The sequence below is a fragment of the Poecilia formosa genome, unplaced genomic scaffold, assembly GCF_000485575.1.
Source record: "Poecilia formosa unplaced genomic scaffold, Poecilia_formosa-5.1.2 Scaffold321, whole genome shotgun sequence".
Classification (NCBI taxonomy): Eukaryota; Metazoa; Chordata; class Actinopteri; order Cyprinodontiformes; family Poeciliidae; genus Poecilia; species Poecilia formosa.
This window is the reverse complement of record NW_006800260.1, coordinates 208806-231305: the sequence shown is the minus strand read 5'-3', so window position 1 is coordinate 231305 and position 22500 is coordinate 208806. Positions and strand designations below refer to the sequence as shown.

The window sequence follows — 22500 nt, the reverse complement described above, 5'->3', positions numbered from 1 at the left end:
TGACAGCTGGTGCCAGGCTCCCGGGGTTGCTGGGCAGGAAGGCATAAACAAGTGTTAGAAAAGTAGGAACCCTTCAGTCAAAGACAAGAAACGACTGGAATACCAACCTCCGGCTGCCTGGCCTTCCTCCTCTGGTGTTTGAAGCTGTTCCTTCTCTTGCGGTGGAGCATTCGGATGCTGTAGAGGGCGCCGACAATCAACAGGGCCCCGGTGATGCCGATGCCAACGGGAGCCAACATCCCGGACACGTACCCGGCCTGGAGAAGAACAGAGACTTAAATACTTGCCCTGTTTTCTGAGTAAAATAACGTTTGGTCAGATTGAAAGGAGAGTTTGTGAACTTCAGTTTTCAAGTACAAGGGTGTCAAACTTTCATTTTGGGCCCAAATCAAAAATCTGAATGTACTTAAAGGGCCGGTTGTGCCACAATGTATTGATAAAACCCATTAAACTGGTGTTAACTTTTGGTCTCAGTAGGTGTGAAGAACAACCTTTCTTGTGAACAAGTACTTCACTCTGAGCTGTGGATTTCTGTGGCTGTTCCTGGATTTGTATGGATTTCATGGCTGATTCTCCGATTACCTATATTCTTGAACATCAGTTTAGGTTAGTCTTTCTCAAACTGGTGGTCCGCGGGCGCCCCTTCCTGGTCCGTGAGGTACTGCATGTAAACGACCGTTTATTTGCCGTGACGTCAGCTCAATGTGCAACGCTACAGTTAGCTTACCAAAGGATTGTGTTAAAAAAAATAACGATGGAAAACTGGCTTAAAACCGGGTTACTCAAAAGAAAAGCTGCAGATACCGATGGAAAGAAGACAACTGATCAATATTATATGATCAGAGGAAGCTAAATCATAGCTACTGAGTGTTGACGTGTCGTTCACTAGCGATTGGATTCCTTTGAACGGTTAGCGGTCGGAATTGCTCCAGTTAGTCAGAACTCTTTTTTATTACTTTGCTTGATAATGAATTTTGCTCTGCTTTCAAGTCAACAGCTATTGTTTTTATTTAATTTAAAATATTAAGTCAAATAACAAATAAATACAATTGATAGAAATGTGTTAATTATTTATTTTTGTATTTAATGGTGCAGAAAATGATTTTTTTGTTTCTGCTAAAGCAACTCAAGTCTATTTTTCTTTAATTGTGCTTCTAAGTTACAAATAGTCCTAAATGTTATTAATATACATAGCACTTGGTAGTAAAGAACAACTTCTTTTTCATTTCTATGTGTTTGATGTCATTAGAAAGCTTAGACTCCACACTTTCAGAATCTGTAAATAATTCAAAATGTCCAAGTAGAGGTGTTCATGGCTTTGTCGTCGCCAGTAACATTTACCAAACAGTAACACTCTTCTAATTAGGATGAACAAAGAAGACAATAATGCGTGAGTTAACAGACTAATATTTTTATTTCTGGTTGAATTATATATTAAGATGTGTTATCGCAGGGGCAATTTCAAGTTGGTCCGTTACTGTTTGTTAAATGGGTTAATGGTCCTCGGCCTGAAAAAGTTTGAGAAACACTGATTTAGATTAACACTCAGCAGGTGGTTTTTTTCTGTTTGTTTTTTTATTATTATTGTGTTCTCATGCAATTTAATCTTTAATTTTTATACTTTGAACTATACTGAATTAAGTAATTAGTTAATTTTGAGAACATGCAATGCATGGAGACCTAAAAACCAGGTGACATATGAAGACAGCAGGGGGCAGTCTTACCTTTTCTCTGATCAGCTCTGCCCAGCTGCGCACTAGAATAAAAAAAGAAGAGATGCTTGCATGATAAACACATCCTGGGGCTATTTTTTTTTCTTTTTTTTTTTTAGTTTTGAAAAGGTGTTATTGTGCGCTCATACTAAGCCCTTGGTTGCGCTGGACCCAGACCGGCGGCGGAGGGATCAGGCTGTACGGTGGCTGCGTGGAGGACGTTTCTGGCGCTTCTGTTAGGTCTTCTTCACTGTCTTCTTCCACCGATTCCTCAGAGTTCTCATCGTCTTCATCTTCATCCTCATCCAGCTCTGAAGAAAAATAAGCAACAACCGTAACAATTTTGTCAATAAAAAAAAATTAAAAACAGAAGTAAAGATGACTTACCCTCAGACTCCATCTCCTCTATCCCCGTTCTGGATTTGTGCAGAAGCTGATGGCTCGCTATGGTTGTCATTGTGTTATGGAAGGATGTTCCTGCTTCAGAGTTTGTGGTCCTCACGGTTTCTGTATCAAAAAATAGGCCAAGTAGATTTTGCCTGATGTTTGCGTTTAATGTTAGCTGCTCTTTTTCTGAATATCCAGGGAGATTTTACAAGAATTACAATTTGCAGTTGATAAACAGCAGCAGTGCCGGATCTAGAAATGTTTACATGGTGGCTGGGGAGCGAAGGGAATCCTCCTCAGTGAACTATGTGAATAAAACCCTCATGTACCGTAAGCAGAGACAACAAAATTACTAAAACACAAGAAAAACAATTTATTGTACCACTGTCACTTGGAAGTTTTAGGCATAAATGCTCTTTTCCTTTAGTTATTTCATGATCGTTTGAATTATTTTTTCAAATTTTAGCCTAAAATATCAGAATTTGAACACGTCTTTCTACTTTTGTCAGTCTAATGACATCATTTCTAGATATTAATTTAGGTTTTGTGATTGAACAAGTACTCATTACTCTTTCTAACATTTACTTTTTGACTCAAGTAAATTCAAGTAATTTCTTGGACGGCTGTTTTTTACATTTATTTAAGTAAAAATATGTCAAAGTACTGTTACTTTTCATTGGTATAATTTTACCCACATCTGTTTGTTTGACTTGACAGATTCATTCATTGAATTTGGAATCATAATTACACCTATAAATACATATTTAAATAATAAGAATAAATCTTTAATTTGAAGGCTACAGGAGGCTTCTGGACAAAAAAAAAGAAGAGTTTAGATTTTTAAGTGTAATTTTTAAGGTCATAAAAGTTGTTAGTTGGTGGTGGTGGAGGGCGCAAGGTGGCAAGGCTTTGCCCCCCATGGCCTCCCTGTAGATACGCCTCTGGTCGACAGATACTACAAGCATTACATCCTTTCAGCGAAATGACGTTCTGGTGTTTAATACATGAAGTTCTTGGTTTTGTTGACCTTCAGATTAATTTATCCTTCCTCACCTGTCCCTGGATGGTCTTCCTCCTGCTCAGTCTGGACCTGCCGCTGTGAGGCAGTGGTACCGGCGCCCACCGGCTCCAGCAGCTCCGAGCCAGACGCCTGCCAAGGTGAAGTCCATTCGGATAGAAGAGCCGGTGGCTCTCTGGAGGGGCCATCGCTGTCAGAGTTCACCAGCTGGTCCGGGTCCGCTTCTGACGTGGGCGGCAGACTGGTTGCCATGGCACCAGGAGACCCGACTAGTGCCTGGGAGACCACCGCCGCCTCCGCTGCTGCTCCGGCTGGTCCCTCCTCTGTGGTGTCTTCGAATGGCTCAAAGATCAGAGGCAGGGCCTCTGAAGACATGGTGGCCTCTGTGGCTTCATCCTGTGAGAGCGGGACCGCCGTGTCTGCTGGAGTTTGAGGCAACACAAGAGCAGAAATACAGGGCTTTGCAAAAATATTCATACCCAGTGTACTTATATATATATATATATATATATATATATAAATAAAAGAGTGGAGGGAGAGAGACAAGTGGCACAGGGGGCGAGGGAGAATACTAAGGGAACAGAAATTAAATCTGACACTAAAGAATAACTAGACTAATAAAGTGACTTTGTATAACAATACAAAATAAACATAACAAGAAACACTAAGAAGAACTGAACTAACACAGGATTAAATATAACCCAACCAAACAACCGTGGATTTTAATAAGAATCTCTGTGAATGCTTTAAAGGGGCAGCAATATGTATTTTCTAGACACCTAGTGCCATTTCATAGCTAGATCAAATAACTCTGTTACCTCTGTTACTGCATGTGTCATAAAAATACTGTATCAAATATGGCTTAAAAGAAATTTGACTTTGTAATTTAACGCCTTGAAATTGGGACTCTGTCTCTTTAAAAACTCCTGCTCTTTCNTTTGAAGAAAAGAAGAATGATTGACTATTTGCAAATGACTTTCATGGACAGTTTGAATGTGTTATGTTATCTCATTGTGTGTTTTGATGTATTGTATATCTTAGGTTATGGTGTTGTATGAGTAATTATTACTGTGTAATGATGTAATAATTAGGGGCCGGAATGTTGTGGATAGGTGTAGCACGGGATCACGTGGTGTTATTAGTGATTGTAGATCACCTGTTGCTCACTTGGTGACTTCAGTGAGTGGGTGATGGGGGAGGTCTACTTTTTTCTGACCGCTATGTTTTGTTTTTTGATCACTGTTTGACTCTACGGATCCGTTTTTATGCTGCTTTTGAACACTGTTTTGCTTGGATATGGACAATAAATCGTTGCAACTGCAGCTTGGATTTACGTTTTGATCAGCTTGCGCGTCAACAACCACTCCCCTATTCAGCCGCTCAGCGACTTTGTTGGATAGTCGCTAATAATCTTATTACATCTGGTCTTCAACTTTCGATTTTAAAAAAAGAACATGTTTTTATCAAATTGAGATACTGTGACACAAGCTTCCAACAGTCCCTTTATTCTCAAAGAATCTTCAAAATAAGGGTGAATTAAAGCATACGAAGAAGAGTGGAATAAAATTCCTAACATAAAAAAAACTAATTTATTATCAATTCTTATCAATGGCACAACAAGAAGGGGGATTGCTTCTTGTTGATTTGGGTGTCATTTCCCCCCCTAATGAATCAAATCCACATGATAATAATAATAGCAATCTGCCTGGCTCTTGTAACAAACTCTCCCACTAACCCTCTCCTGGCTGTTGTGATGTTCTCTCTTTTCTCTTTTTTTTCTAACTTGAGTCAGGAATAGAAAGTAATTAGACCGCCATGAGTCCCAGCTGGGGTTCAAAGTGGAGCGTGGAAAAGCAGCCGCTTTCTTTGCCAACCATCAAAGCCAATCTCTGCCTCTACACACACTTTTCTTTTTTATATTTATTTTCTGCCATGTTTTTTAATGAAACTTCTCAGAGAATAATGAAGCAAGTTGGAAAATGTCTCGTCTCTCAGTGGTGACTGGAAGATGAAAGCTTTGAAGGCAACTTTAAAAAGAAAAGAGAAAGTTTGACCCAAACTGAAATAAGTTTTTTGTTGTTGTTGTTGTTGTTGTTTTGTTTGTTTGTTTGCGTCACTTTTGAAGCGTTACCTCCAGCAGGTCTCGCCGCCTCGGTCCACAGACTCTCCAGGCCGTCGTCTCTGGGCATCATGTTGAGCGGTCCGATTTCAGGTAGAAGGAGATCTGAAGGCGAGGATTTCGTTGGTGCATCGTGACCCCTCGCTGAAGGATGTGTGGAAGTGCTAGGAGTGACCAGCAACAACGGAGGGACGGGACTAAAGGAGACCGGTTTGGGGGACCAGAAGGGAGCGTTTGGAGAAGACTGCATGGTCGCTTCGAAGTATCCATCCTGTCCAGAATCAAAAGCGGACGACTTGGTCGCGTCTGTTCCGCCCTGTTTGCTCTTTTGGCTGTAGGAAGAGTCCGTCTGTGGCGCAATGGAGGCCCAGAAACTACCTGAAGTCCGTGTGTGGGTGTTCATGTCGGTGTCCACCTGTTGTCTCCCATCTGTTGGACCCACAGGCTTGTCCTCCTTTACAAAATCTACATCTTCCCCCTCAGGTTCGCTCTCGGTCTCCTTTCGACCAGCCTTGCTCAACCCAAATCTTCCACGAGCGCTGACCCCGTTTCTCGCCTGCGTCACTGGACCTATCCCCTCCGGCCCTCCATGTGGGCCAGTCCCTCCTCCTGCGCCTACATCCAGCATGAAGCTGGTAACGCGCTCTTTCTCCAAGGGGGCAGACTCTGTGGTGTGCGCCACCCGGTCCGTTGCGCAGTGCTCTTCGCAGGAGCTGCCCTGCATCCGGCTGAAGCCGGGGACGTGCGTGGGGGCCCCGCAGACGTAGAGGCAGGCCTCTGCCAGGAGGAGCGCCCGGAGAATGGAGGACATCATCTTCTCTGTGTCTTCTCAGCGCCTGTTGACAGACAGCAGTGAATTAATAAATGCTAGCAGGCTTGAAGAGAGGTGGGAGGAACGGCTGTCTGCTGGTCGTTGGTGGTGTTACTAGGCAGACATGTGGCTCCAGCACAAACCAGGGATGACGAGGCATAACATGTTAGGGAGTTAGGACGCAGAATAAACTTCATTCGAAGGCTCTTTAACAGAAGAATAAAAACAAACAGGATTGAATTGCTTTACGACTCAGTTAGGCCTTGAATGAGTCTTCTTTTTTATGCAAATCCAACCAGTGGGGAAGTTAACCTGCATGTGTCGTCAAGGTGAATACATACCTGTCGCCTTTTCACCCGTTTTGAGGTGACACCATTTTACCTGATTTCTTTGCGTCTACATTCACCATAATAAAGTACTTTTGCTTCAAAATCGCTAAGCTCGAAAATATTGATTTGTTTATATATTTGATAAAGGGATTTGGTTCTCCGTTCTCTTAATTAGACTAAAGACTGCAATAGTAAATGTCAGTGTCATCACAACTCTTTTCAAAAAAGCACAAGAAGTACAGTCAAGCTAATTTTATATATATATATAGAGAGAGAGTAGTAGTAGTTCTCAGTAGTTGTGATTAGTTAGAAAATGCTGATCTTTTTTTGTGCGCGATGAGGTAGAAATCTTAATTTTATTTTATTTTTTTCTTCTTTTTTTGTGAGGCTGCAGATTCATGGCTTCGCCCAGGTTGTGTCGGTGGGTGTGAATGAGTGAGAAAACAGGGTGAAAATATAAGAAAATAAGAAGGAGGAAGAGGAAGAAGAAGAGGGAAAGTGGCAAACAGATGGAGAAAACGAGAGGAAATCTGACACAGCAATCCTCAGCCCCGCTTCACTTCTGTTATAAATAGCACCAGGTTTCCTCTCCTTTAGGACCCACTTAAGATTCTTCGATGCAGATCGTTGCAATATATATGTAAAAGAAATACACCCTATACCAAATGCAAACGCTAACCCTGCATGATTTGTGCAATAACAACAGAACAGGTTGACACCCATTTTTGCTGTCTAAGGCAAGAGGAGAAAACATATACATATATATGTCACCCCCATTCGATGCAGCATAAGATCAATGCTTCAATCAAACCCACTTACTTTCCATGCCCTTGCAATCGATTCGATCAATATAATCGATCGGCCCTGTCAGTGTGCGCGTGCAGACCACCTCCCACCACCTGACAACATGACCACGCCAGCATCTGGACTGTAAACAAATTCCCCACTGCGGTACTGAGTCACATTTCTCCAGTGTGACAGCTCAGAATCAGCCCCCCCTCCCCTGAGACCGCAACAACCTCAACATCGCGACTTGCGTGTCGAGAGTCTCATGCAGGGCTAAAAATAAAAACAGAATACCTTTCAGAGCTCATGGTGGGTCTTCTTGCGCATGGACGCCGCCGAGGCTTCAGTGTGTAGGAGAATGCCAAATTGATGCTGCGTTACCAAACAGGGGCTGAATTCAGTGTGGTAGGGTAGAAACCAAGCTGGAGAGAGGCAGACTGTCTCTGTCCGTCTGCCTCTTGAGTGCTGCTGCCACTAAATGCTTTCAACCTGCGAGGGGGGGATCCGCGTCTTTGATTTTCTTTTCTTAATTCTTCGAGAGCACATCTCCCTTATTTTGTGGTCATTCTTCGATACGCCCGTCAGGCGGACTGTGGTGCTGAACGGACAGCTCCTCCACCTCAAATTCCAGGTGGTGGTGGCAGCATCACGCTGCGGGGGATTGACCTATCAACAGGGATGTTGAGCGTTGCGGAGAAGATGGGTGGAGCTAAATACAGGGGCAACCGTGGAACAAAGCTTAGCTTAGCAACATGTAAAACACTTTGGACAGCCGCTCCAAACATGAAATCAGAGCAGTGCATGGGACGATATATATGACCTTGAATCGTAGTAAAACATAGATGTTTGTGGTTGACAAAATGTGTAAAAAAAAAAAAGCCAAAGCTATTCTATAGCTAACATTCTTTTTTAGTCATTTCGTTGGACCTGACTGTAAGCTGACAAATAGATTATAATATATTATGATTTTATGCATATTATGGCACATGCAATCAATTTGCTCAAATATTTGAGTTATTATCCAAAGTTCAATATTAGGGGGTCAGATAAAATTAAGTTTTATTTATTCATTTTGTTAATAAATAAAACTTGCTTTGGCAGCTGTTAAATGATAATAGGTAGTTGTGTTTGTGTCTGTGTCTGAAAGAGGTCAGCTCTAACCAGGACACTAAACAGGTGACGTAGCAAAATAAGTCAACATGTTTGAAGGGGTGGAGCTGTTTCTCCTGATCCCAGGATTACATCTTAATTACATCTCTAAATCAGTTTTCATGGAAATAATAGTTGTCAGGAAAAAGGAATCAATAGTACTTCTTTATTTTTTTTTGACAGATCGTAGAAGAGGAACGTTGCCAAGACAACAGATGCGTTTCAGTGCTTCATGAAAACTAGAGATTTATCGTGTAGGATTTGCTTTTTAAGTTTAAATCTGTAATAGATTCTCTCGTTTTTTAGATGTCACTTTATGACATCTAAAAAAACCCAATGCTATTGTAAAGTGACATTACCGGACATAAAATGTTCCCTGACTCGTGCCTGTTAGAGAGTTTCTGTCTCCCAGTTAGACTTTTTCCTGCAATCCCTCCGCTCTGTGAAGAGGCAGCCGAGGCTAAGAGGAAGACAACTAGTTTTTTATTATGCGATGTTAAGCCGTGACTGCTAGGCGTTAATAGCTAAAACCATTTCCTGAATTAAAATAGTAAAATGCCAATATTTGATGGGTTGGGAAGTGGAGGAGAGAAGACTGCTATTGTGATTGATTTGGGAGCAGCATACACAAAGTGAGTATGCGTTGTTAGCAAAACAGGCTACCGCCACCAGGTTAGCATGCTAATATGTAGCTTTTTTCGCCCGTATCGTTGATTCTCTCGTTTTTGCGATGTGTCAAAGATAAGCTGAATTTAAAAGTTTGTGGCTAATAATGGAACTGGGTCGTGCATATTCAAGTTACAGGGTAAAGAGTTCTTCTGATATGCTAAGCCTATTAGCTAATGCTAACGTAGCTGTAGCTGACAACTTTAGCTACAGCTAGGTGGAATTATAAGTAAGCAGAAAACAAAACCCTTCAAAATGCTATCAGTTTTGTTTAAATTATATGGAATGTTGGTCGAAACGTTTTTAATTACGTATGTTTTACATATGTAAGCTCCGTAATGTACTGGCAGTTTTTCCAATTAACCTAAGCTAACACAGCGCCCCAAAAATGTTATTCACATATTTATTTAGCAAAGAGACTGACATAAAATCACATGCAGATCAAGTGGGCTGCTCTCTTTTATTATACAATGATTTCCTTTGTGAGTCCAACAACATGGGGCACAGAGACCCAGTGTTAATTTGTTGATGGCAGATACTTTTTAGTGTTCTTGGTATTTTTTTATTAGGTAATGTTCAACTCCCATTTCAATATGTATTTTTTTTTCACTGGGTGCACACAGTACTTTAAAAATTGTGGAAAAGGGTTACTTCATTATTTTCAATCATGATAATAGTATAATAGGTTAAGGCAGTGAACAAATCTTTCTGAATTGTTGTAGTGTGAGATTATTCTACTGCAATAAAATGTATTTTAATTTTTTTTTTATTTACATCTTTGCAATGAGTGGCAGAAGATTTGTGTCACACACCCATATTGAAGTCAAAAGAAGGCTTAGTTGTAAATTTTACAAAATTTCTCATATATATAAACATACATACCAGCTCTGATGAAATAATTTGTTTTTTGCAGATGCGGCTTTGCAGGGGAAACGGGGCCCAGGTTCATAATTCCGAGCGAGATCCGGAAACCGGGACAACAGCAGGTAACTCTCATGATTTCCTGTAACTAATCAGTGTGTGGGTGGGTTAGCAACGTGTGTGTCCTAATGCTCTGTGCTGTCTCATGCAGGCCACCAAAGTGGTCCAGTACAACATCAACACAGAAGAGCTTTATGCCATCCTCAAAGAGTTTATCCACATATTGTACTTCAGGTGACATGCTTTTCCTGCAACGAATGTGCTTATTTCAAAACTGTTGTGTTGTTACAGTAAGCAAACACCATAGATGATTCCCAGCAGCAATGATGCGTTGTAACTGAGTAATGCAGCCTCATCAAATTAGAATCTGTCCCCCATCAGGCACCTGTTGGTGAACCCTCGCGACCGAAGAGTGGTGATCATCGAGTCCATCCTCTGCCCATCCCACTTCAGGGAGACGCTCACCAAGGTCTTCTTCAGACAGTTTGAGGTACCACAAAAGACAACGATTGTTGTTACAAATGCTTAGTGTAACAGTTAAGATTGCAAATGTGATTGTTCAGTCTCTCTGCTTCACAAAGCTCACTGATAATAATGAATGGAGTGAAAACATATCTGATGCTTCTGAGTTGCAGCCATTTGGACTTGGGTTTAACTCTTTGGCCCAACAGTTAACTTTTTGTTTCGTTTTTAATCCAGGTGCCCTCTGTGCTGTTCGCTCCCAGTCACCTGATGGCCGTCATGACTTTAGGCATCAACTCTGCTCTGGTGATGGATTGTGGGTACACAGAGACTCTCGTGCTGCCTGTATCCTTTTATTTATTTTTGGTGTTATTGAATAATCCAAAACAACAAACGGCAAGACTGTAAAGTGATTTTTATGCAGATTGTCTAAAGGGAAACAATGAGATTTTTGATATTTGTTAAGAGATTGTTAGTAATCTTGTCGCAATAAGGATTAGTCAGTCAATCACGTGTTAAATTAAAATGAGCTCAGAAATTTCCATTCTGAGGATTAATTGTTTTTTAAAGTTAATTTTGCTTACAGAGACATTTTATTCATTGTTTCTGGTTGTGTTTTATTTTGGATATTTAAAACACCTCCCAGTTACTGTGTTGAGTTTTTTTTTTTTCATAAAGTTAAAGTTTAGCTGTTTTTGAGAGATCAAACTTGCATTGTTATGCCGTTATCAATATAATACTTGAAGTAAGTAGTTGTTACAGTAGTAACAAATCAACAATATTATCGTTTATCGCCATAAGTACAATAAACGATAACATTATCGATTATCGTCCAGAAAAATGTATCATGTCAGTAGATCATAAATCCAGTTTAGTTTTACACTTTGACAATTTAATTTTATGAAATGGCATTTACTTGTAACATTAAACAATACTCTACTTGCATTTTGCCTTTCAGCGGCATTTTCATTGTAAGCATGAAGGCTGGGATTAATTTCTTTTCTCTGTTTCTTTTGTGAATAAGGTTGTACTGTTCTCTGTTTCTCTAAAGCGATAACCAAGATTTACTAGTGGCGCTTCCCTGAGAACAACCTTAACTTTGCTGCATTAGATTTACGAGTGTACTCCGATCCTCCCGGCCTGGGAGGCTCTGCCTCTCGGAGGGAAAGCCATTCATAAGTCAGTACCTCATTGTCTGTTAATATTTTATTTTGCACTTACTTAACTGTGGCGGTTTTGCCTGTCAGGGTTAATTTAAAATGGCACTGTTTGTTGTTTCCATTGTGTTTTCTTATTGCAGAGAATTGAACGGGTTTCTCGTGGAGCAGTGCACCGTGGACACAGACACCACCACCGGGCAGAGCGTACCGGCCATCATCGGTAACGACAGGCAGCTTAGACTAAAAATTACTGCGACCCATAATGCATCATTCACTATTTATACAAAGGGCTTGTTTCCGCTCAGCGTTCCCGTTGAATCCCTTTCTCTGTTTTTAAATTATGCATTCACAAAGTTTGTGTTAGCGTTTCCGCTTCAGTTTTTCTTAGCAAAGGTAACCAAACTGTATTGTTCAAATCGATGATAATTAAAAAAGCAAAAAAAACCAAACAAATGTAGCATGCTGAACAGATCTCTAATAAATGTATTGGTCCTTTTTTAATTATAAAAATAAAGACTGACACATTCTCTGAAGTCCATCTGCTACTATTTAGGAAATAGCAGCAGTCCCAGCTGTTCTTGAATCCTAATTAAATACAACACCAAGCAGTTGTAATTAATCTCCACACCAGTGTCAGTTTAGATTCACGTCATAGATTTAAATTAGTGATGCGCATTTCTGTCTTTTCCTCAGGAACCATCCCAGAAGAAACAGTGGAGGACATAAAGGGTGAGTTTAATTGGCACTTTCTACTTTTCCTTAATGAAGATCATTGACCAACTACAGGAGACAAAATATTTCTGCCAAAAAATCAGAATAACTCAACATCGAGGCATTGTTACTGCTGTAATTCTGTCACTGGGTGGTTAATATAGATCATATTGGTGTTAGCAGTATGTTTCTGCTTAATTCTCTTCACATATTCTGCTAATAGATGACCTAACCTGTCTGCAAGTTACACCTCAGTTCAGAAGTCTGCGTAGATTGTTGATGTTCACAGAAGTAGTGTGTTGATTTTCGTTTGCTGCTTTGTTTCTTGCAGCCAGAACATGTTTCGTCAGCGACTTGCAGAGAGGCCTCAAGATCCAGGAGGCCAAATTTAATCTGGACGGTACGGCCGAGGTAAGAGGAGTGTTTGCTGCGCTGCTTTCATTTTACCGTTTTGGTTCCTCAGAAAGTTTGGATCCAAAAAAACGACCAAAACTAAAAGGGCCCTAAATGTCATGAGGTTGTACTGAAATCTGTGTAACTTGTGTGTCTTTGCAGCGTCCAGCTCCTCCTCCGGATGTCGACTATCCTCTGGATGGAGAGAAAATCCTGCATGTTCAAGGATCCATTAGGTAATCTGAAGATCTTTTCATCTGCTTTTGGTTTTTGCCGTTTTAGAACAACTTAAGCAAGTTCTTGTGGCATTTCTCACTGAAGAACATGTAAATTACTGTCTGGACCGAGTCGTTTTAGAGATGCAAAACTTTCAGTGTCTAACGATTTGATCCTGATTTTTAGGATCACGATTCGATTCAGAAGCAATTTTTTAATTCAGAAACTAATATTTTATGTTTAGTCTAGAAATTATGGTTAAATTATGTGACTGACAAGAGGAAAAGACTGCAAATAAATGTAACATTTATTTAAAACAATTATGAAAAGTTCCATTAGTTTATTTTTAAACAAAAATAGGTTTGTACATAAAATTCTGCAACTTAAATTGCCAGTAATAGGTTGGCTTGGCTGGCTGGCTTTTCCTTAAATTAGAAAAAGATATCAAAGAATTATTAAAAAACAAAACAAAACAAAGCAAGCTAAAATCGGGTTTTGAGTTTTCAATTGATTCAGAATTCCCAGGACTAGAAATTATTTTTTATAGAATCCATTTTTTCCTGCACCTCTGTTTTGTTAAAGGAGTTATTTTGTCCGATCTTGCAGGGACTCAGTGATGGAGATCCTGTTTGAGCAGGACAACGAGGAGAAAAGTGTGGCGACTCTGATCCTCGACGCTCTAGTGAAGGTACGCTGTCATTTAATAAGTGTAGTGTATCAAACAGATGTAGTTTTTATTTGTATTCATCTATAACCTGTGGAAATCTTTTTTGTTTTGTTTTGTTTTGTTCTCAGTGCCCCATTGACACGCGTAAAGTGCTTTCCGAGAACCTGGTGGTGATCGGAGGCACGGCCATGCTTCCCGGCTTCCTGCACCGCCTGCTGGCTGAGATACGCCTCCTGGTGGAGAAACCCAAGTACAGCAACGTTCTGGCTAGCAAGAACTTCCGCATCCACTCCCCACCGGCGAAACCCAACTGCACCGCCTGGCTCGGAGGTACAAAAAAAGCATTTTCAGTGTTATTTCCTGCTGACTCTCTGAGTTAGCAGATTGGAAAAAAAATATGGCTGTGTGGGATAAAATATTTCTTCAAAATCAGCACTTAGAGGAGAAACAATTCAGTCAGCTATTTTTCGGAGCTTCAAATGAGTTCTTTTCAGCATCTGTTGTTCCCTCTCTAAACTTTTGTTTTGAATTTCTCCTGATCCCTCTAGGCGCCATCTTTGGGGCCCTTCAGGACATTCTGGGCAGCAGGTCGGTGTCCCGGGATTACTACAACCAGACCGGACGCATCCCGGACTGGTGCTGCTTGAGCTCCCCGCCTCCTGAGTCCTTCTACGAGGCGGGGAAGACCCCCCCTCCACTCATGAAGAGAGCGTACTCCATGGAGAAGTGAAACATAGCCAGATAGTTTTTCACTGAACAGTTCGGTAATCTTTAATTTAACATCGCGACACTTTGTCAGACTGATGTGTTGACTTCTCACAGATTTTTGAATGTCGACTAGGTAAGACTTTAAACGCTAATTTGTGTTGTCCTGGTTTGCATGTGTGTTATCTATAAATTCCCACCATGATGAATGAAATCTCTTCATGTAAACAGTTATTGTAGCAACAATCCCTTATTGATTTGCAGTTGCACATACTATTAATAATTAGATGAACACAGGCCTGAGACATCAAATGCAGACATGTCATCAGTCACAACACTGTACGTGTATCTTCACACTTCAGTATTTTTATTGGCAGTGAATCAGAGGAAATTCTGCAGAGGTCAGCAGAAATGTTGAAGAATGACGTCTTATAAGTTATCTGTTTATCACTAAAAGTGTTGCTTATGTAGTCAGACTGTTATGTCCGTTGAAATGAATAAGTTACCCATTACAGTCAAACAATTTTCACTTATTTATTGTTTCTACCTAGCTGTTGGAGGTTTTGGATCGTTTTTACCCATATATTAAAGCAATTCTGGATGGATTATAAGTTAGAGTGTTGACTGAAGGTCAAAAGTTTGTTTTGCACCAACACTATAATTAAAGGTGTAATCCACAATTTATGCACATCTCTTGACAAGATGTGTAATTCACTTATGTACTTGGTAATATATTTGTGTGTCTGGTTTTTGGGCTATTCAAAACATTCCTTTGAAAATTTCTCTGTAAACCATCATAACTACAAATAAATGTCCAGAATTGAGTCTGCTTCTGATTGGTTGATCGGTCCCTCATGATGACTCCTTCCACTGAAGCGCTTCTGAAATAAATATCTCATTGTTTGCATTGTAAGTAGTCTACGTTTGTGTAAAAGTAAGATCTTGGTTCCCCACCATACACCACAAGTTTATACTGTGTCAGTAAATGTCACATATGTTTACCTTTCAAAGTAGACAGAATATGTATTGAACATACAGAAAAAAGAGATAGAAATCCAAGAAACCAGATGAAATCATTGCTGATGCAGTGTGGCAATTAGATCAGCTGGTTTAATATTAAATGATGGATTATAAAAAAAAAGGTTCCTCATTACCAAAGCATTGCACAACCAGCGACAAACCTCAAAAAGTTTACTGATTGCAATAGTTCCAGATTTTTTTCTAAAGTTCTGAATAGCTGTGTTTTTATGAGAAATGTGCACAAAACTTTAGTCAATATTCTCCTAATGTAAAAAAAAAACAACACAATTCCGAAATTTAAATGTTTCCTTTAAATAACAAGTGCAATTAAAATCACACTGAATAGGTGTTCAAAAACCACTTCCTGTTGTCTTCTTCGTCATTTCCACCAGTAGTAACAGACGGTTGTTGATCACATGACTTGTGTAACAAAGTGTTTCCATCGCTTTTTTTTTTTTAATTCGTCATGTTCGGTATTTCCAATTTGCGCTATTACGTTGTCAGTGGAAACACATTGTAAGCTGCATATTGTTAGGGTGTGGCACTTTTACACAGTCAGTGGTGGGGGAAAAAAACTGCGTTGCGCTGACTGTGGAGTTAATCTCTGCCTTCACGAACAGAGTTGCACTTGTTTGGGCCCTTTGGGTCACGTAAATCACTCGGCTCTGTTACGTCAGACTACTGTGGGCCTGGGAGCCAGTAGCATTACCCACAATGCATCTACGGCAGCTTAAAGTGTGTGTGGGAATTTGGTTGGTTTGGAATTTTAATCGCGGACATAAAAACAATTAACAGAGCATCACAGCGATGTAATTCTGATTAGGACCCTGTTTGGCTCTTATAGTCAGAAAGTGAGGTGTTTCTGTAATTTTTCTCCCAGACTTCTCAGTGCAGTCCTGTTCAATGCGTGCCCTTTTTCAGGTGATTTCATTTTTCAGCCATGACCTTGCTCTCATACAGCTGTTCTGTCCCACCTGCTGCTCCTTCTGAGGACAGCTGTCCTTCTACTGGAACTGGGACCCGATCCGTGGTGAGGTTCCCAGAGACAGGAAGCAGCTGCTGTCCGACTGACCTCTGCTTCTCCGGCGTAGATAGAGATCAGGAAGGAGATTCCCTGCTATGTGGGTGAAGAATAAGGAAGTATCTTTTCAGAAGACTATGAAGATTGTTTTAATGATTCATAGTAATCTGAAATGGTCTAGACTTTTATTATTAAATACGTTCTTTTTCCATCCCTCCCCTCCCCCAAGCAATAAGGGACTTTTTCATAATTGCTATTCCCCTGGACTTTTTCTATATTTAACTTCTACAATTTTTTTCCATTTCACCTGACCAGAGTTGGGGAAAAAGTGAGTGGATTCATGAACGTGGTGAGTCTGGCCCAGAAAAGCTGCGAGAGCTAAAGCAACTTAAATGGACGCAGAAAAAGGCGGCAAACTAATCCAATATGTTTATCACACAAACTTCAACCTCTGGAGCAGATTACCCCCGATGAAGAAATGTTTAGTTGTATGAAAACCACTATGTTTCACGTTTGTTCTAATAAGCAAATTATTTCTAATTTCTTAAAAGTTTGAGTGATATATAATTGTGGTAGAAGTAAAGAGAGACATGCACCTCTGGAAAAGGTTAATAATCTACTGCACTGAACCCCATTGAAAACCTCATGGTTACTCCACCAAATATTGATTTCTGAACTCCTCCTGAGTTAAAACATTAATATTGTTGTTTTTAAGTGAATATGAACTTGTCTTTTTGCATTATTTGACCTCTGAAAGCACTGCATCTTTTTCGCTATGTTGACCGTTTCTCATTTTCTGCAGATAAAAACAAAGTTTTTGCTTGGAATTTCAGAGACACGTTGTCAGTAGTTCATAGGATAAAAGCACAATGTTCACTTTACTCAAACATTTGCGTATAAAGAGTAAAATCAGAGAAACGACGGCATCCCTGCCACACCTTCAGCCTACAGGCTCTTTCACGGCACCAGCGAGTCATTTCCAAATAATATAACCTGAGATGGGCTCTTCAGGGCAGACTGCCATGGAAAAAACCCTGTAAACTAATGTGCACTGTGAGTAGACCTGGTCCACTGGTCTGACAACAAAACCCACTCCTTCCCTGCGTGAGATTACACCGTGCTCAAATGCCTAGTCGTCAGAAAACGTCAACAGAGCCACAAACCTTTTGGTTCAAGCAAGATTTGAGAACCTGGTTCCTCTTTTTTTTTTTTTTTTTTTTTGCTTGTTTCCCAAAGTCAGAACAGGCAAGAACATGTCCAGGTTTGTGCAATAAATTTTTACAAGCGCAGACTTTGTGTAATGAGCGCTCAGCTGACTCAACAGCAGAGTTAACGGTGATTGTGATCAGATGGCGCGCTCTTTCCATCTTTGTTTTTGTCCTTACTGAGATGGACTGCAACAACAAGTCAGTCCAATTATCCAGCGAGCAGCACTTAAGCTCATCTGAGTTCGTCCTGAGAAACGTGAAAGCAGAAAGAGGGAACAATATGTACACTCACGCAAACCGTACAATAAATCTGGACAGTCACGCACGCCGATATCTCCAATGGAGCATCGCTGGATATAAACATGTCAAAAGAGGTAGATGAAGACTTGTGGGGGCTTTTAGGAACATTCTGATCATTCCTGTATTGATAACCTCAGGTCTTCCGTGCAGCAGAAGAACAAAAATGCTTCAACTAACAACCAGATCCAGATGTGGAGCCTGATCGGCCGTGTGCAGGCAGATGTTCCTGAGATCCAGGATCCGGTTACAAGCTCGAAACGAAGAGCTCTAAACGGTTTAAACTCATATTGTGTAAGTCAAACAAGGCACGGCGTCTTCACTTGTCGTTAAAACATTGCCGCTGTTTTTGCTTTTTTTACATGACGATTATGTAAGAATGAAATAGAAGAAAGATGATTTATCGCTAACACTGAATCAGGTGATGACTTATTAGAAACACACACTCCATAATAACCATTTTCCAGCTTGGACTAGTCTCAACAGAGTCTTACCTGGAAAAGGAAATAGAACCACCGGCTGAACGCATCTCAGTTTAATCCACACTTGCACATTTTCCATCACCCAGGACGTGCGGTGCTTTTGAAAAGTAGTGATCCACGGTTAAACAAAGAATAATTTGGAAAAAAAAAAAAGAAAAAGAGAGAGAGGCTTATAAAAAGGGGACAGGATTAAATAAGTTTATACTTCTACCAACCTAATTTTCAAACAAAATAAGAAAGAAATGATATATACTGTATGTATGTTTGAAATAAATAAATGAAGCCAAAATTAAAAACACCAATAAAAGAATGTTCTAGATTTCCATTCTGTCCCCCCTTTAAGGGTACTCCGATACCCTTAAATAAAATTCAGCTGAACCAGTTCACTTCTTTATATTCGTAGGGAATATTTGTAATTCAATAAATTGCAAGTCGTGTTTGTCCTATTGAAAGGTTTGAGGATAACCTTTGAGCATGTGTGAAACATACTTTTTTATTTTAAAAATATATATTTTTTAATTAGTCAGATGCAGTATTGTAATTTTAAATGTCATGTCTACATTAGTTTTAAGCATAAAATCATCATAACTAACAGAAACGAAGACTTACAAACATCCATCAGCTAATAAATAATCTAAATAATCTATATAATGTGTTTTTCTTAGTGTTCACGTTCCTGGATTATACTGACTTTTCAATAACATTGTAATGTTTTTAATTGGTCTGTAATGTCAGTATTAGAAATCTCCCAAAGCAAAACACCTGGCAAACTTTGGCAGAAGAAAATTAATCTGAATAAAAACATATTTTTAGCACAAGCAGACCATCACCGATGGTTGATTGGCTCAATTTTATCCAAACTTTTTAAAGCTATTTTTGAGTCCCACACTCCCAGAAACGTAGATTTCATCGGTCGTGAGTAAATCGATGGAAGCTGATGCAATCTCGTCTGAAGAGAAGTTTCTGAGGAATTCTGACTGTGGTTTCTGCTTAATCACTTGCTGTCCATATAAACCCTCTTGCAACTGCGACGGCTCCATTTCCCAGCGGCTCCACGCCCCGTTTGTTTTGTCGCTTCTCATTTCTTTCTGACTGCCTGAAAGGCAGGACGGCGTAGACTTGTCCTCTTCAGTGGCACCATGTATCTCCTGCTGGTTCCTCTGCTGCTGGTTCCGATCCAAGTAAGAGGTTTTTTCTTTATTTTATTCGTAAAGTTCACTCTTTTCTACATGTTTTTGTTTTTTGTGCTGTCAACTGTTTTCCCCATAGTAAAGTAGACCTCTTCAGGGTCTCCGGGTTGCAGCAGAACGAGTTTCTGCAGGATTATTTATTCTGCATGATTTCTCACATTTTCTCAGATATTTACAGTTTTCATGAGATTACAATCACAAACTGTATTTTTGAGCAGATACAAAAGTCTGACCTGTGGAGTTGCATGTGGCCCTTGAGGCCCTTCATAGTGGCTCTCAAAAACCAAAAATAAGAACAAATTGACCAATGTGTTATTTAACAGTAAGGTGATTAAAATAGCTAGTTTTACCAGTTTTTGTGTTTTCTCTGCATAGACGAATTATAGCAGAGGCTTAATAAACATTTTTCTTCTTCTCTGATTTGTTTAGTTCTGTAATGATGCTGTGTTTTACATTTATTTTGAGAGAATGGATTTGTTCTCTTTTTTTCTTCTACTCAAGAACCTTAAATAGAAATAAGATTTGACTTAATCAGAACACATACTGCTTCTTTATTTTCACAACAGGCAACTAGAAAACAATGAAGAGAATCCAGAGCATGACGCCTCAGAAGAGAAAGCCCACAGCATCACAGATTAGCTACCGTGCTTTACAGTATTTATCTTTTATTTCAGTGTTTGTTGCCAAAAAAAGCTTCATCTTAGTCTCATTTGACCAAAAGATTTCCATTTGAAGTCCCAGTAATGCTCCACAAACTTTATGCTTCTGCTAATAGAACAGAAGGTGTTATTATTATTATTATTATTTTAATTTGAACATGTTTTCCCCCTACTGAATAAAAGATTAAATCTCCACAGAGACACTGAGTCTCCAAAATGGTGTTTAGGGTTTTCTACTTTGGTGCATGATAATATTTTTATTTTTGCAGCGTTTAGGTGAAACGTATAAAACCACACCACTGCTGGACCGTATTACTCATGCAGTGACGTCTGGTTTTTACTATTATCATGAACGCAGCTGTCACACCCAGCTGGTTTAGGTTCTGTTGCATAAGACTTGAGCACAACTTCCTAAATAGCCAGGAACACATCGCAACTACTCACAAGAAGTCCCTGAGAGCAGCAAGTACATGAAGAAATTATGATTTGATTCTATGTTCTGGTTAAACAAACAGAAAAATCCAAATACCTTTAATTGGCAGATAGCTAATTTTACCTGATGTCCCTGAATGAACACTTTATTACATTTTATTCCAATTTTATAGTAATTTCTGGTAGATTTAGGTTGGAAGTAATTTTTTAATATAACAAACATGTTTCTTTGACTGGACTTTATTTTAACGTTTTGGAGTAAAGAATGACAATTTGATATGAATATTGTAAATAAAAACAGATACATAATATGGAAGAGTTTAAGACCTTTGAAAAATAATTTAATAATTAAAAAAAAAAAATTATGTGATTTCTTCTGGATATGACCAATATGTATTCACAATCAATGCTCTTTTTACAGAATGATGTTAGTTTTGAGAGAGCGGCCTTGTTTGATTCTCTCGCAAAAAACAAACTTGATTTTAAAAATTACTTCAAATCCAAATCTGCTGCGGGGTATGAATAATTTTGAGCCCAACTGAACGCAACAACTTTTTGTATTTTTCCTTTTTCCCCCTAAAGAAATCACATTTTGAGCGTCGCTATTCCGCCACCGCTAGAGGGAGCTGTGCGACTGCTAAACGCAATTCCTCAAACTCCATTTGCTGCACATTTGCTTTGTATTTGTGGCATACTTCAGGCAGAAATGAAAAGCGACACACATGTGTATTGCTCTGTAAAATGATATATTTTTTGTTTATTTATTTATTTGTTTTTATTTAGATGCTCAATCTTCCAGGGAAGGAAAGGCCAACGGGTAGGAATGACACAATAATTTACTCTTGTTGATATAACTGCGTATTTTTCTTGCCATAATTTACTACCCAGCGTTCATAGTTTTTTTTTGTTTGTTTGTACTATTTTATGCCTTCTGTAAGAGATCTACCATTTTAATTTGTTTCAAGTGTTTCTGTTCTGTTCTATATTTGATCCAAAGTGTCTCCTAACTTTTCTTCTTTTTTTATGTAGCAATGGGATTCATGGAGGTGCTGAACAAGAGCCTTTGTCGGCCGATTGAGCAGTATGTGGAGGTGGAGAAGGAGTTCCCTAAAGAATTTGAGGGTTTCTACATACCTCGCTGCGTCTCACTGTTTCGCTGCTCTAACTGCTGCCTTGATGAGTCTCGGGAGTGCTATCCTGTCGTTGAACGCAACATATCCTTGGAGGTGAGGAGAGATCACGGGCGCTTTCAGACGCATTTGATTGCATGAGATGTTCACTTCCCTCCCCTCATGTCTGCAGGTGAGTTGGTCGCATCAGGTCATCAACCTCACGTTTGTGGAGCATCTGGAGTGTGGAGTGAGGTAGACTAATGTCAGACACACCTGGTTCGATTCAGCTGGTATAAAACAGGAGTATTAAAGTTGTTCTCCCTTTTAGGCCGAAACAGTATCAAAATAATACAAGGTCAGTAAATGAAAGGTTTTATCTTTTGGGATCTGAACTTATCTGTGACTTAGTAATAATTTTGTTCTTCACAGCAATGAGGACTCTCTCAGGGACAGACCTCAAAGGAGGAAGAACAGAAGGAGAAGAGGTGAAAAGTAAGACTGATCTTGTCATCGTTTTTCTCGACTCAGCCTGATCATGGTGAACGAAGCCGTTTCCAGAAGGTCGCAGAAACTTTGACAGATTAAACCAAGCACAAACGTTCTACAGATTTAAAGTAGGAAGAAGAAATCAACTAATTTCTGTCGCTGGAAATATTGTTTTGGAGCAGATCACGAGATACTCCAGGGTGACTGTTCGTAGACTGACTGCAGAGTCTTTAAGGAGAAACTTGACTTTTGAACAATCTCCTTTTATCCACATTTCAACCATCTATTGACTGGAGAAATTGTAGGTAGTTCTAGTTTTTTTTTTTTTTTTTTTGGATGACTTTCTTCCTCCTCTTTGTGCAATTCACCAGAACCGCTGGG

At 39.7% G+C, this 22500-nt stretch overlaps 3 protein-coding genes and 1 long non-coding RNA gene across 4 annotated transcripts in view; 2 read left to right on the top strand and 2 right to left on the bottom strand.

The window, feature by feature from the left end:
* Positions 1-7826, bottom strand: part of armh4 (armadillo like helical domain containing 4) — an 8016-nt gene extending 190 nt beyond the window's left edge. Inside the window, exons 1-8 of the mRNA XM_007573232.2 lie at positions 7457-7826; positions 5249-6072; positions 3153-3539; positions 2100-2219; positions 1862-2023; positions 1725-1756; positions 108-257; positions 1-29 (exon numbers count right to left, since the gene is read on the bottom strand). The exon at positions 1-29 is cut by the window's left edge and continues 190 nt beyond it. Of these exons, the coding sequence (XP_007573294.1) occupies positions 1-29; positions 108-257; positions 1725-1756; positions 1862-2023; positions 2100-2219; positions 3153-3539; positions 5249-6050 (1682 nt within the window). The 5' untranslated portion in view covers positions 6051-6072; positions 7457-7826. The remainder of the gene's footprint in view (positions 30-107; positions 258-1724; positions 1757-1861; positions 2024-2099; positions 2220-3152; positions 3540-5248; positions 6073-7456) is intronic.
* LOC107833078 (uncharacterized) overlaps positions 1-19819 on the bottom strand; it is a 20850-nt gene extending 1031 nt beyond the window's left edge. The window contains exons 1-2 of the long non-coding RNA XR_001658786.1: positions 19808-19819; positions 17921-17927 (exon numbers count right to left, since the gene is read on the bottom strand). This is a non-coding gene — a long non-coding RNA (uncharacterized LOC107833078). The remainder of the gene's footprint in view (positions 1-17920; positions 17928-19807) is intronic.
* Positions 8728-15036, top strand: actr10 (actin related protein 10). The gene is made up of 13 exons (XM_007573231.2): positions 8728-8943; positions 9891-9963; positions 10050-10132; positions 10280-10388; positions 10598-10705; positions 11472-11539; positions 11661-11740; positions 12214-12249; positions 12563-12642; positions 12787-12860; positions 13447-13528; positions 13636-13837; positions 14056-15036. Exons 1-13 carry the CDS (start codon positions 8867-8869, stop codon positions 14235-14237), a joined length of 1254 nt encoding a protein of 417 aa, XP_007573293.1. The 5' UTR covers positions 8728-8866; the 3' UTR covers positions 14238-15036.
* LOC103152664 (vascular endothelial growth factor A-like) lies at positions 19301-22129 on the top strand. The gene is made up of 6 exons (XM_016661295.1): positions 19301-19421; positions 21305-21338; positions 21551-21747; positions 21824-21885; positions 21962-21988; positions 22063-22129. The coding sequence occupies exons 1-6, from the start codon at positions 19380-19382 to the stop codon at positions 22127-22129; spliced, it is 429 nt and encodes a 142-aa protein (XP_016516781.1). The 5' UTR covers positions 19301-19379.
* Positions 22130-22500: the final 371 nt, after the last annotated feature.